The 12617-nt window shown below is 44.1% G+C and overlaps 2 protein-coding genes across 3 annotated transcripts in view; one reads left to right on the top strand and one right to left on the bottom strand.

Annotated features, from left to right (window-relative positions):
* FUT10 (fucosyltransferase 10) overlaps positions 1 to 10180 on the bottom strand; it is a 68728-nt gene extending 58548 nt beyond the window's left edge. Inside the window, exons 1-2 of one of the 2 annotated variants that reach the window (XM_045588887.1) lie at positions 9991 to 10180; positions 2336 to 2688 (exon numbers count right to left, since the gene is read on the bottom strand). In XM_045588887.1, the coding sequence (XP_045444843.1) occupies positions 2336 to 2416 (81 nt within the window). In that variant the 5' untranslated portion in view covers positions 2417 to 2688; positions 9991 to 10180. Of the gene's footprint in view, positions 1 to 2335; positions 2689 to 9783; positions 9953 to 9990 lie in introns of those variants that run through there. The other variant, XM_045588888.1, reaches the window with a different exon arrangement.
* On the top strand, positions 3547 to 4086 carry LOC118729720 (coiled-coil domain-containing protein 83-like; the record flags this gene model as incomplete). The annotated part of the gene is made up of 1 exon (XM_036457145.2): positions 3547 to 4086. A coding segment is annotated over exon 1 (498 nt), but the record flags the coding sequence as incomplete, so codon positions are not given.
* Positions 10181 to 12617: the final 2437 nt, after the last annotated feature.

The following is a 12617-nucleotide window of genomic DNA, read 5'->3' as shown; positions in this document are numbered from 1 at the left end:
CTCTTAGCCCAGCCTGCACCCTCTCACAGTTGGGAAGCCCTCAGGGGCGGGAGTCGACGCAGTGATCAGAGAAGGCAATGCACCCATCATACTTCTGCTGCTGCCACTGCTGGCAGTACAAGCTTAGGCCAGCCCTGGTTACCTGAGCCTCAGCGGCCCTGGAGGGCTGTGGGACTAAAGGGACTTGGAGACTCCAGAGGCAGGCATGCCAAGTGGCCGGACCCACCTGGAGACTGCCATCTTGAGGCTGTGGGTGCCGCCATCTTTGAGGGTGTGATGGTCAATTAGCATATTCCCTCTTTATTAGATAGAATGTTTATTAACATACAGTTCATTTTCAAAATTTAAAAGAATCTTCAGAAATGAGTAACTATTTTTTTCAATGCCTGTTTTCAAACTGGTGATCATTCTGATCCAGGCACTGCTGATAACGTAAAGCCATGAAATCTCAAACATCGAGCATCATTTTGTTCAGTATTTGTGCAACCTCAATTTGTCGACAGTTGCTGTTGAGTACCATAAACTTTATCTTTTGTGTAATCTTCATTTTAAAAAAGTCTAGTGGCACTTTAGGATAAATTTTCTTTGTTCAAAGCTTAGTCTGACTTCACCCATTATTTCAAATCAGCTAAACCTGAAAGAGTGAACACTGAGTTATCAGCTGTTAAAGTGTTATACATTTTGGGGATTTATCTATATGTATATACACACACATATACACACACAAAGAAATCACACGTAGTATATATATAAAATACAGTTAAATGTGAGTGGAAAACAATGTCTCAGATGAATGATCTCCTCCAGAGAACCACAATGGTTTAGCTTAACTATAGGTCAGCACAGCATTTACATGTTTAGATAATTTGTTAATTATGTTATCGAACTGTTATGGGCTGAGCTGTGCCCCTCCCAAAATCCATATGTTGAAGAAATACCCCCTTGCCTAAACCTTAGGAAATAGGTTTGTTAAAGAGGTAAAGGAGTTAAAACAAGGTCATCAGGGTGAGCCTTAATCCAATACAACTGGTGTCCTTATAAAAAGAGGAGATGAGGACACAGACAAGGACGGAGGGAAGGCCATGTGAAGCACAGGTGGAAGATGGCCATCCTCAACCAGAGAGGCCTCGGAAGAAACAACCCTGCTTGCTGACGCCTTCATCTTGGACTGCTACCCTCCACAGTGAGAAAGAAAGTTCTGTTGGTTAAGCCACAGGGTGGTACTTTATGGTGGCAGCCTAGCAAACTAATACAGAATCCACAACACGATTTTTTTTTTTTAATGTATCCTTCCTCTACCCTGCTTACATAGCAAATTATTTTCATCTGCCTAGCCTGCAAACCAGTAACGTCAGAAATGGTCCTAAATACACAGGTATTATATACGTTCATTTTTAATGTTTAAAAAAAAATAGCAAAGCAATCAATGTATCAGGGAGGACTGGGAAACAGCCCAAAGCACACTGTCGGGGGCAAACTGAAACCAAGACCCAGATGAAGGTTTAGCTCCAGTAACCGTACCACCTGTCACATTCCGGAAGCTTGGATCTATGAACCAAGAGGTCATGATTCTCCGTCAGGGCACATGTCCAGGTTGCGTGCCGATCCCAGTAAGGGGAGTGCAGGAAGCAGCCAATCAATGATTCTCTCATCATTGATGTTTCTATGTCTTTCTCCTTCTCCCTTTGATTCTGAAACCAATAAAAGCACTTTTTTTTTCAGTCACTTTAAAGAAAAAAGGGTAGATAATTACTTTTTTGGTAAATCAATCAAATTTATACTTTTTTTTTCAGATAGGCAAAAAATGTACTTTTTTGGTGTGCCATAGAATTTTAGTAACTGGTTTATTGTGCCATGAGATTTTAAAAAGTTGAAAATCTTTGGTCTGGTAAATACGTCAAGAATGAGTTATTGATGCAGATATCTGTGTCCTGCAAAAAAAGCTATCTTGTTCTCAAAATAGTCACTGTTTCCTCAAGAATGCCATCTTTCAGACATGATCACAATAGGGGACTTTGAGGAAGCCATCCAATTTGACCCAATAAAACAGACTGAGCTCTACTTCCCTCTAAAACTGAACCCTACAATAGTCACAAACTGATCCCTAGTCACTGACTTTTTTCCACCTAATACATCCACTCAGTAAATCTCACGTTTTTGTGGGGGTTTTTTTTGTGTGTGTGTGTGTTTTTTGTTAAAAGAGAATTTCCAGTGCCTTAGACAGGAAACCCTGATCCTGAGAGATACAGCAAAAAGTACTTGTAGAGAACAGGGTGGGGCAGGAATGGTGGTGAAAGTCCAGGAATCAACACTGCACAACCCAAATTCTAGGTACCTGGAGTGTGACAAGCAGAAAGATGGTAGCTGTGATGCACAGGCAAGATGCCAAAAGCTTCCTCCTCTGAATCCGCACCATGCTGCCCTGCCCCGGGTGACTGACAGAGGGCAAGCCTGGTCACCAGGTGTTCTCTTGTCGGCCCACAGCCTGAGACCATTTCACGTGGAGGAGCCATCTGGGTGTCAGTTTCCTCCACGGCCATTCCTGCTGGGACCCGGTCTCCATGACGGACTGAGATCAGAGGTTCCGAGTGGGCCTGGCTTGGCATTGAGAGGAAACAGCATGCAGTCTTCTTAAGCTATCATCAGAGCAGCTGGAGATTCTTCAGATCAGAGGGCATCAAAAAAACTCTGTAATAAACAAAGAATCATCTTTTAGCCATAGTGCAGACTTAATAAATGCAGTCTTTCAGGGTTATCATGTAAAAACCCAAAACGTTAAAACTAAAAGGAACCTTTGAAACCATGAAGTCCTCACTCATAGATAAGGAGACCAAAGCAGGGAGGTGAAGTGACTTGGTCAAGATCACACAGCCCATTGGAGCAGTGACAAGCCTACAACCAGGCCTCGAGTCTGAAATTCTGTTTCCACTTAATGTTCTCTGCCTCCTGAAGGTTGAATTCCAGATTTCATTTCCATGTAATCCCTTTCTTCTATCTAGGTTTCAAAGGAGTAGAAAGTAGAGTAGAAGTTATCAATCCTAAGGACCATCCACCCACTCCTGTAAAAATTAGGAAGAAAAAATAAGCAACAGTTCAGGCTTTGATCAAAAATAGATAATGATCCATTGGCCCCCAACTCCTCCCAAGCAAGATAAATTTTCGCATAACACAAAGAATTACGATCATTGATTTATGTGTTTCAACTTTAACGGTACAGATAATAAAGCAGTGGGTTATGTGAGCAATGGGATTCTCTGGACGTTTTGAAATAAGGTTTTCATCTATATGAAGTAAATAATCTTTTCAAACGTTTTAAAACTGAACTTAGTCCCACAAAAGACCTTTTATGCCCAGGGTTCTATAAGTCCAATGCCTTGAGCAAGTAACACTGTGGAGTTCAGAACACAGCAAGGATCCCTCTTCCTCTGATCCAGTAGTCGGCAAACTCATTAGTCAACAGAGCCAAATATCAACAGTATGATTGAAATTTCTCCTTGAGTAAACACCAGCAGAGGAGCAAAGACAAGAGTTTATTTACTTCTCTTACATCTCTTTCCGAAACAGGTATTTCTTACTAGCTAAGCAACAATGGAAATCCCAGCGAAAGCAGGTAAAAAGGATCCCCCAGATGGGCTGTGGAAAGAAGAGAAAATGTCTACCAGTGAAGCACTTCTAGACTATCACTTGCAAATAAAGGAGAATATAATAGAACGATTGATGGCTCAGATGAAGAATCTTGGAGAAAAGAACCAGAAGTCTCAGGATAGAAACGGACGCTTAAAGGATGAACAGATTTGGCACATACGGAACCTACTAAAGGAACTGAGTGAAGAGAAGGCAGAAGGATTAAAAGTAACAAGAGAGGATGTTGAAACAGCAATGAAAGAAAAGTGGAAGTTTGAAAGAGACCAGGAACAAAACTTAAAAGATATGCGCTCACAAATAAGTAATGCTGAGAAACTATTTCTTGAGAAACTCAGTGAGAAGGAATATTGGGAAGAGTACAAGAATGTAGGGAGTGCACAACATGCTAAACTCATTATCTCCTTACAAAATGACATCAATAAAGTGAAAGAGAATGCGGAAAAAAAAAAAAAAAAAAAGAAATTTCTTTGGAGAGCCAAATTTTTTAAACTTAAACTTCTTCTAACGCCACTTCTTCAAAACAGACTTGCCCAGGCCGTGGTATTTTGTGGAAGAACCACACTCCAGGGGCGAAAGAGCCTCATGTGGCTCGCAAGCAACAGTTTGCCCACCACAGTTCTGGACTATAGAGCATTGGTTTTTTGTTGTGTTGTGTGTATTTTTTTTTAAATGGTCTGATTCAAAGGTCTGATTATGTTTCTCAGCTATAGAATAAAGCATACTATTAGGAACCTAACAATGATGTAGAATTCAGGTTAAAAACTTTGGTCTTAAAGGCGTGCTCTCCACTCGTAGATCTACCTTGATTTACTTTTAAGTCCAGTCTTTTTTTCCTCCTAGCAACAACATGACTTAGTCTAAGAAACTGTGAAAAGTACATTTTCCTCCTTTCATCCATGGAATTCCCATGACCCACAGTGACTAAGAAAATGAACTCAAGAATCAGTCTGTGGGGATTCAAATCTCAACTCCCCAGCCAGTATAACCTAGCCTCTCCATGACTGAATTTACAGAATGTAGATGATAATGCTATCTAATCCAAAAATTACTATGCCAGTTTTATATAAGACTGTTTTCCACAGTCTGGTACACCAATGTCCAATAACTCTTTGCTACCTTATTTTTTAATATTGTTAGTTTTTAATATTGCTATTAAAAAATGCTGGCTCTGTCATTTTCCATAATGTAAGTTTGGACAAGTTACTAAATCTTTCCAAGCCTCTGTTTCTTCTGAGCTGTCTGCCATTTTTTTCCTTGCATAGTAGAAATATCAAATGATCATTTTTTATGGAAAAGCAGATAACAGCTAAAATTAATATAACCTAGATTAGGTAATGAAATAATATTATCACGTTAAGTGGGTATAAAACTATATCATTTTTAAAGATTTTTATTTTTATTTTTTTAAATATATTTTATTGATTTTTAACAGAGAGAAAGGGAGAGAGATAGAGAGCCAGAAATGTCGGTGAGAGAGAAACATCGACCAGCTGCCTCTTGCACACCCCATACTGGGGATGTGCCTGCAACCAACATACATGCCCCTGACCAGAATCGAACCTGGGACCTTTCAGTCCACAGACCGACGCTCTACCACTGAGCCAAACTGGCTCATTTTTAATGATTTTTAGATATATCACTCCCTTCAACCTTACTGATCACCATCTTATAAAGGAGACAAAGTGTATATAGTCTCAGTTCCCACAAATAAGGACACCAAGTCTCGGCGAGTTTAAGTGACTTGTCCAAGATCATAGCTTTTAAAGGTTGAAGTGGGTCTAGGAATCAGGCCACCTGACTGTGAAATCAGTGGGGGGGAACAGTGTCAGTCTGTTAAAAGTACACAGAGTCGGGAATACGGGAAAACAAAAGATGGAGAGAAAATGTGAGGATGTAGCTTGGGATCTTTTTATAGCTACCACACAGCTCAGGCCTAGCCTAGGGGCTTTTCAAGTCTTTACATGGCTGTCTGGACTATGACAGAAGAATTTAAGGTTACAAATTCCCTTCCATCCCAAGACCCTCAATTGTTGTTATATACCCAAAGCCACAAATACAGTGGGGTCTCAGGGACCAAGCCGTGGTTAAACACCCACTTCTGAAGAAGAGAGCCAGCTAATGTAGATGGTATTGTGATTGACAGCACGCAGCTATGAACTAGGCCTTGAGGCCTAGCAATCTAATATGTGGTATTAATTACCCAGGAGCTTATCATCAAGTCAGCAATCCCCAAACTGGTGAGACAGATGGGCCTGCAGAGAGCACTGTAAAGGCCAGCAAGCTCCATCGAAATAGGAGTCCGAGAGGAGAGCTCCCTTCTGTCTCCTCACTGCATGCGGAGTGAAAGTGAGTCCTCCAAGAGGGTGCCCCGGAGCACTCCTTTCGGGACGGAGCAGTGTGTGTGTGTGCTCAGACAGCCACCCATGGTAGACAACATGTGAATGGTTCTCTCACCAGCTCCTGACATGCACTATGCAGCCGGTGTGCACTGCCTGGGGCAGACCATCTGCTGCCAAGAGAGGGATCTGGAGCTGAGTGCAACTACACCTACCTTACAAGACCTATTCCATCCAAACCAGCAACACTTTCACCCTAAAATAATTCTCCACTCCTCTGCTTCATTTTGAGTTAAAATGCACAGAAGAGAGAGACTGGATATCTCAAAGTGCATTAGCAACCTGAGGATGCCAGCTTCAAACTTAAGCCATGTGGACTAGTCCAAGGTGTGGATTAAGGGTCTCAAAATGGGACTGAGAGATGATTTCTGTCCTGCACCCCTCAGGTAAGTTGAGAAACCATCCCCAGGTGATGCAAAGGACTCTCCTGCCCTGGCAGTTCCTGTGCCTGGCAGGGGAAGGAGCTGGGGACAGGAGGCAGAACTCTGAGGAGACTCCTTTGATTTTCCTCCTCTACCAACTGCTGAGTCAGTTGGGGTAATAAGACACTGTCTTACCTGAGCATAAGGCTCTACCAGGTAGTCTTTAGCAGGAATGTATGTAACTACCATACTTAAACTATTCACACTGAAGTATAATTCCTTAAGCAGGTTTGACTCTCCCAAAATATGTTTTCATTTACAATGCATAAATCTCTCGGATGGTGGCTGTTGGGGAAAGACAGATGATGAGGTAGGTTTGATGGAAAGGCCTAACGGTCTTTGGACAATGTTCCAGGCACTTTTTCCCTACTGCCCTTCATCTCTGCTTGCCATCCTTAACACTCTTCATGTATTCCTACTTGGGCACTCCAAAGCTTGATAACTTACGGTCCCACCACTGACCCCTCGCTGGGTTGATTCTGGAATGTAGATTGACTGTCTCTCCTCTGATTAAAAGCCTCAATGGCTTCCCAAAGATTTCAAGATACATCTTGAATAAATCTCATTGGTTTAGGAGATAACACAGCAAGCTCCCCACCCAGCAGACCTTTCCCTTTCCCCCCTTCTTCCCCAGGCTCCTTACTCTCTTTCTCTCTCCTAAGACCCAGGGCCCCTGCTTTGGCCTTTGTAAGTTTCTACATAAACTTCCCCTTGTAGTTTGAAACAAAACAAAACAACACTACCTTGACCTCTCTCCCCTTCTCTAACTTCCTTTCCTTTCTCCACCACACATGCCCTTGGTTCCTGCTATTCTTGGGATGTAGCTTCCTGCTGTGTGCTCTGGCCCCTACCTGCCAGTACACCATACCTCTTTCACACCTAGCTGTTCTCCAAGACCTTCAAGGCTGCACTCTTTGGGAAGCCTTACTCCTCCTCAATAGCAAGTCTGGGAGATCTAGACCCATATCCTCATGTGCTTGTTTCCACTATAACAGTAGACAGATGCAGGATGCTGGGGGATTGTAGGAACACTTTCTAAAGCGACTTCATGCCCTAACCCAGCGGTCGGCAAACTCATTAGTCACCAGAGCCAACTATCAACAGTACAATGATTGAAATTTCTTTTGAGAGCCAAATTTTTAAATCTGCCACTTCTTCAAAATAGATTCGCCCAGGCCGCAGTATTTTGTGGAAGAGCTACATTTAAGGGGCCAAAGAGCCGCATGTGACTCTCGAGCCACAGTTTGCCGACCACTGCTCTAACCAGTTTGACTCAGTGAACAGAGCATCTGCCTGCAGATTCAAGGGTCCCAGGTTCGATTCCGGTCAAGGGCATGTATCTTGGTTGCCGGCATATCCCCAGTAGGGGGTGTCCAGGAGGCAACTAGTTGATGTTTCTAACTCTCTCTCCCTTTCCCTTCCTCTCAATAAAAAAAATCAATAAAACATTTTTTTTTTTTTTTAAATAAAGCTGCTTCACCAAAACCGGTTTGGCTCAGTGGGTAGAGCATCAGCTTGCGGACTGAAAGGTCCAGGTTCAATTCCAGTCAAGGGCATGTACCTTGGTTTCGGGCACATCCCCAGTAGGGGGTGTGCAGAAGGCAGCTGATTGATGTTTCTCTCTCATCGATGTTTCTAGCTCTCTATCCGTCTCCCTTCCTCTCTGTAAAAAATTAATAAAACATATTAAAAAAGAAAAAGAAGAAGCTACTTCAGTGGTTGCCTACCAGATAACTGTTGAACATTAAAAAGAGGACTTTGTTTCATTTGCAGACTTCCTTGGTGCTGCCACTGTCCCTTGGGCACCTGACAAATGTGTGATGGTTCCACAGCTTCAACTTTCACCCAATTTTCTTTATTACCATTTATTTGTGTTCATGTGTTCCTCACTCTTTTTTAATGGACTTCATATTTTTCTGAATATTTATTTTTAGATCCTCTTCAGCCAAGTACACATTTCAGGCAAGACAAAACAGAGAACAGAGAACTCATGTTCAGGAATTATAGCAAATGCTTATTGCAGAATGCTGTTAATTGCATTAGGTATTGCCTGTCTTGCTGAAATCAACTCTTTACATTTCAAATTTAGGAAGCATTTAAATATGTGTTAAAATTGCATGCATATCAGTAACATTATATTGTTTCCCCAACTTTGTTTAATTCCCTAAATTTAACCACAGTTTGAATTGTTTTCAAAAATGATTTGTTTGTAAAATAAAACTTGGAACCATACTTTTTAAAATTGAAGAATAAAAGATGAGCCATAATAATATCAACAGTTGAGATTGTGTACTTAATTCACTATTAGACACTGCCATCTAGCAGGAAGCCAGCAAATGAAGAGTTACTACAACAGTTTCAGACGCTGGAGAGACCTGAAAGATGCTCTGATGCTAGCCACTGCCTCTGGCTTGCAGACAGAGGGGAAAGTTGTAAAACTGAGGCAGGGGTGCTGACTAGATGGTGGCTCTGCCACTCTGGTGTGCAAATCCCTGGGTTGCTTATTCAATGCAGATGGCCAGGCCCCATCTGAAGCCCTCCCTCTCCCCTCCCTCCCAGAGCCCACGGAAAGCCCACAAAGCCCACGGAGTAACAACACCCTGCTTGTGGTGTGACGTCACGAGCAAGCCCAAGATGGGCCATCAGCTTCAGGGGTGTCTCAACTTGAAAGAAGGACGCATAAGGGAGTGAGGTCCTGGAGACCAACTTGCCATATACAAAACCGTGCCCAACCCTAGGGTATTGAATACATTCCACACATGAAACTACTCATACATAGAACATGCTTTCCAACTATTTGGGGAGCTGGTTCAGTGAGCAGGGGGCGGCCTGTTGAAGCCATGGTGTTAAGAAAAAGGCCTTTTGCATGGTGTTTGCTAGGTATTAAAGACCCATTGAAAGATCCCCAGAAACTCTTAAAATCGCACCAATGTGATTTCTCTATCTCACACAAAACGAGGTCTGTTCTGAGGACACTAACTGCATACAAAAACACCCCGGAATCGGAATCGGCTCAGGTGGAGGCACCCAGAGCCCGCTGTGCCGGGCCCTCCCTAGGCACGTTCTCCATGTGCACTGTGCTCTGCACCGCCGGGCAGTGGAATGCTGGCCTAGCACACAGTCCCAGCAACAAGTGGTTCTCCGTGAAGACCTTGGGAGCGGGGGAGCCATTCTCCGTGCACACTGGCAGAGTTAGGTTCCAGAGTTGGTGGGACTGGGGAGATCCAGAAAACTTCATTCCCAGGCGTTGGAACCATGGCTTCTTCCCCCACCCCCGCCCCGCCCCGCCCCGGGCTCCAGCTGGGGCTCCGGTGTGTCACCTGCCTCCCTCAGCAGACACAGAAGTTCCCATCTCAGGCGGGGTTTCCAGACCCGGCGCACAGCTCCGTCTTCCCCTTAGACAGAGGTTTTCCTTCGCCGGGAGCCCCGCGGGCGGCGTCCGGCCTCCAGGCACCCGAGGAGCCTCTGTGGCTCCACCAGCACCCTGCCCGCCGGCGATCGCAGCAGCCAGGGCGGGACACACTCACCTCCTGTCCTCTGGGTGCAGGAGGCTCGCGGCCTGCAGCCCGGGTTCCCCCTTCCCGCTGGCATCCTGAGCTGTGCCAAGACTCGGAGAGGAGATCGGGGAGAGGCGGGCGGGAGGCCTCTCGGCGCGACCGGGCCGGCGGTCCTGGGTCCGGGTTTTCGCTGAAGCTTCCTGTTTAAAGGCCAGTGGGACCTAGGCTCCAGGCCGGCCCTTCTGCAAGGCCCTTCCTGGGAGTTTCCGGAGGCCCTGGAGATCCTCTCCTAAAGCAGGTCCGAATTGGTAAGATATGTACATATATAATACCTTAATAAAAAAAATGAAAAAGTAAAATGCTAAAAATAAAATAAAATAAAATAAAATAAAATAAAATAAAATAAAATAAAATAAAATAAATAAAGCAAGTCCGGGGCACTCTGCTCCTCAAACTCAAGGAAGCCTGGAACGTATTCAAAGTCACGTACGGAGTTAATCAATAAAGAAATTTAAATCAGAGAGAAATGTCATGGTATATGTCGTGATGCAACGTGCAGCTTTTCATATGCAACTACCGTAAGTTCAGACTAAACCATTCTGATTTCACTCACCTAATGGTGCACATATAACTGGGCACAAGACACAGTTGCAGGTATATTCAATGCTGCTTGCTCACATATTTCTGAGCATCCAAATATGAGGATACTGAATAACTTAAAAATATTGAAGCATCCATCTTATATAAAAACTGCTGTTTGAAATTTTAACCCTGCTATTTGGCTTCTGTAAATGTTTGCTTGCTTAAATACCCTGTTTCCCCAAAAATAAGACAGTGTCTTATATTAATTTTTTCTCCCAAAGTTGTGCAAGGTCTTATTTTCAGGGGATGTCTTATCTTTCCATGCGCTAGGTCTTATTTTCGGAGGATGTCTTATTTTCAGGGAAACACGGTAAAAAGGAAAATAAGACTACTCCCATTTCTGGCACCAGGCCAGGCCTTTGGTTGAGGTCTCAAGGCCCAGCACATAGGGGCTCTTTAAGAACTTGCAAAGGGGGCCAGAAACACCCTGCCCGTATTTGGGAGACAAAGAAGGTAAAAACATATAAACGGGGAAAGTTCCTCCATGTTGGGGCCCAGAATTTGAGAGACATTTTCCTCTGGACCTGCGCATAATAAATGTAACTCCATCTCTCTAAAAAAAATAATAATAATAAAAAAAAAATACATCACACGATCTCACTCATTTATGGATAATAGAGAACATTATAAACTGATGAGCAAAAAGATATATACAGTGACAGTAAAGCAACAAACAGACTGTCAAATTACAACGGAGAGAGGAGGGAGATATGGGGGAGATAAGAGATCAACCGAAGGACTTGTATGCATGCATGTAAGCAAAACCAATGGATGCAAAACTCGGGGGGGGGGGGGAATGTAAGGGGGGGACCAATGGTAAGATATGTACACATATAATATCTTAATTTAAAAATTGGGGGGGGGGGGGGGACTGAGAATTTTCTAAGCAAAGCAAAGGCCTGAGCACCGTTAGTTGGGACCAGTGTGTGGTAGCTGGAGTGCATGATCATTTGGGTATTTTTTTTTATTTTATTTATTGGGGACGTAAAACTGGCTTCAGGCTACTGAGTTCCAAATCCAGACACCCCAGTGACAGTTCCATGGCCTGGTCTAGAGCGGTGGTGATGAAGGTAGGGAAGCATCTCAAGACCGGGGGAGGGCTGGGCCTCCACTGGAGCGAGGGAGGCTCCCAGGGCTCAAAGCCCAAAAAGGCACTGACCCTGCTGGACACCCGCCTGGCAGGACCCTGAGCGCAGCTGCTGCCTGGGCCTGCCTCCCGGTGGCCCCGGCCCCTCAGTTGTCCTCTCCAGGAAAATGGGTTGGTCGTCATGGTAGCAACTTCCAGAAAGCCCCAAACACAAAGGACAACATTGATAAACTGGATATGTGCAATACTGTACATTTGTCTAACAAGGAATTCGTATCCAGAGTACATCAAGGAGACCTACAATGCAATAAAAGAAGAATCCAATAAGAAGGGAGGAGCCCTAGCCCGTTTGACTTGCAGTGTTTCCCAAACTTTTGACATATGTGTGGCCCTTCTATAATTTTCGTAACGCTGAGTACCCCACCCCCCGTACTCATGAGAACGTAGAATTAGGCGCAGCTAAGCACGGTGCAGTGCATATCCCCACCAAACTCCGGTGCAACGCATAGCCCCACCAAACTCTTCCCCGTACTCCTAGGGGTCCACGTACCACACTTTGGGAAACACTGGGCCTTAGTGGATAGAGCTGGGCCTGGGGACTACCTGGTTCCATTCTGGCCAAGGGCATATGCTCGGTTTCTATCCCCCAGCCTCCAGGAGGGGGCCTGCAGGAGCAACCAATCATGGATTCTCTCTCATCATTGATGTTTCTATTTCTCCCTTCCTCTCTGAAATCAATAAAAAAAAAAAAAAAAAAAAAAAAAAAAAAAAAGTTATTTTAAAAATAAGGGGGAAAAGGCCCTAAGGCCCTAATCAGTTTTATCAGTGGATAGAGCCTCGGCCTGTGGACTGAAGGGTCCTAGATTCGATTTCGGTCAAGGGCACATCCCGGGGGTGGGGGTGGGGGGTATGCAGGAGGCAGCTGATC

This window comes from Pipistrellus kuhlii, unplaced genomic scaffold, assembly GCF_014108245.1.
Source record: "Pipistrellus kuhlii isolate mPipKuh1 unplaced genomic scaffold, mPipKuh1.p scaffold_m20_p_3, whole genome shotgun sequence".
Lineage (NCBI taxonomy): Eukaryota > Metazoa > Chordata > Mammalia > Chiroptera > Vespertilionidae > Pipistrellus > Pipistrellus kuhlii.
This window is presented reverse-complemented; position numbering and strand designations above follow the sequence as displayed.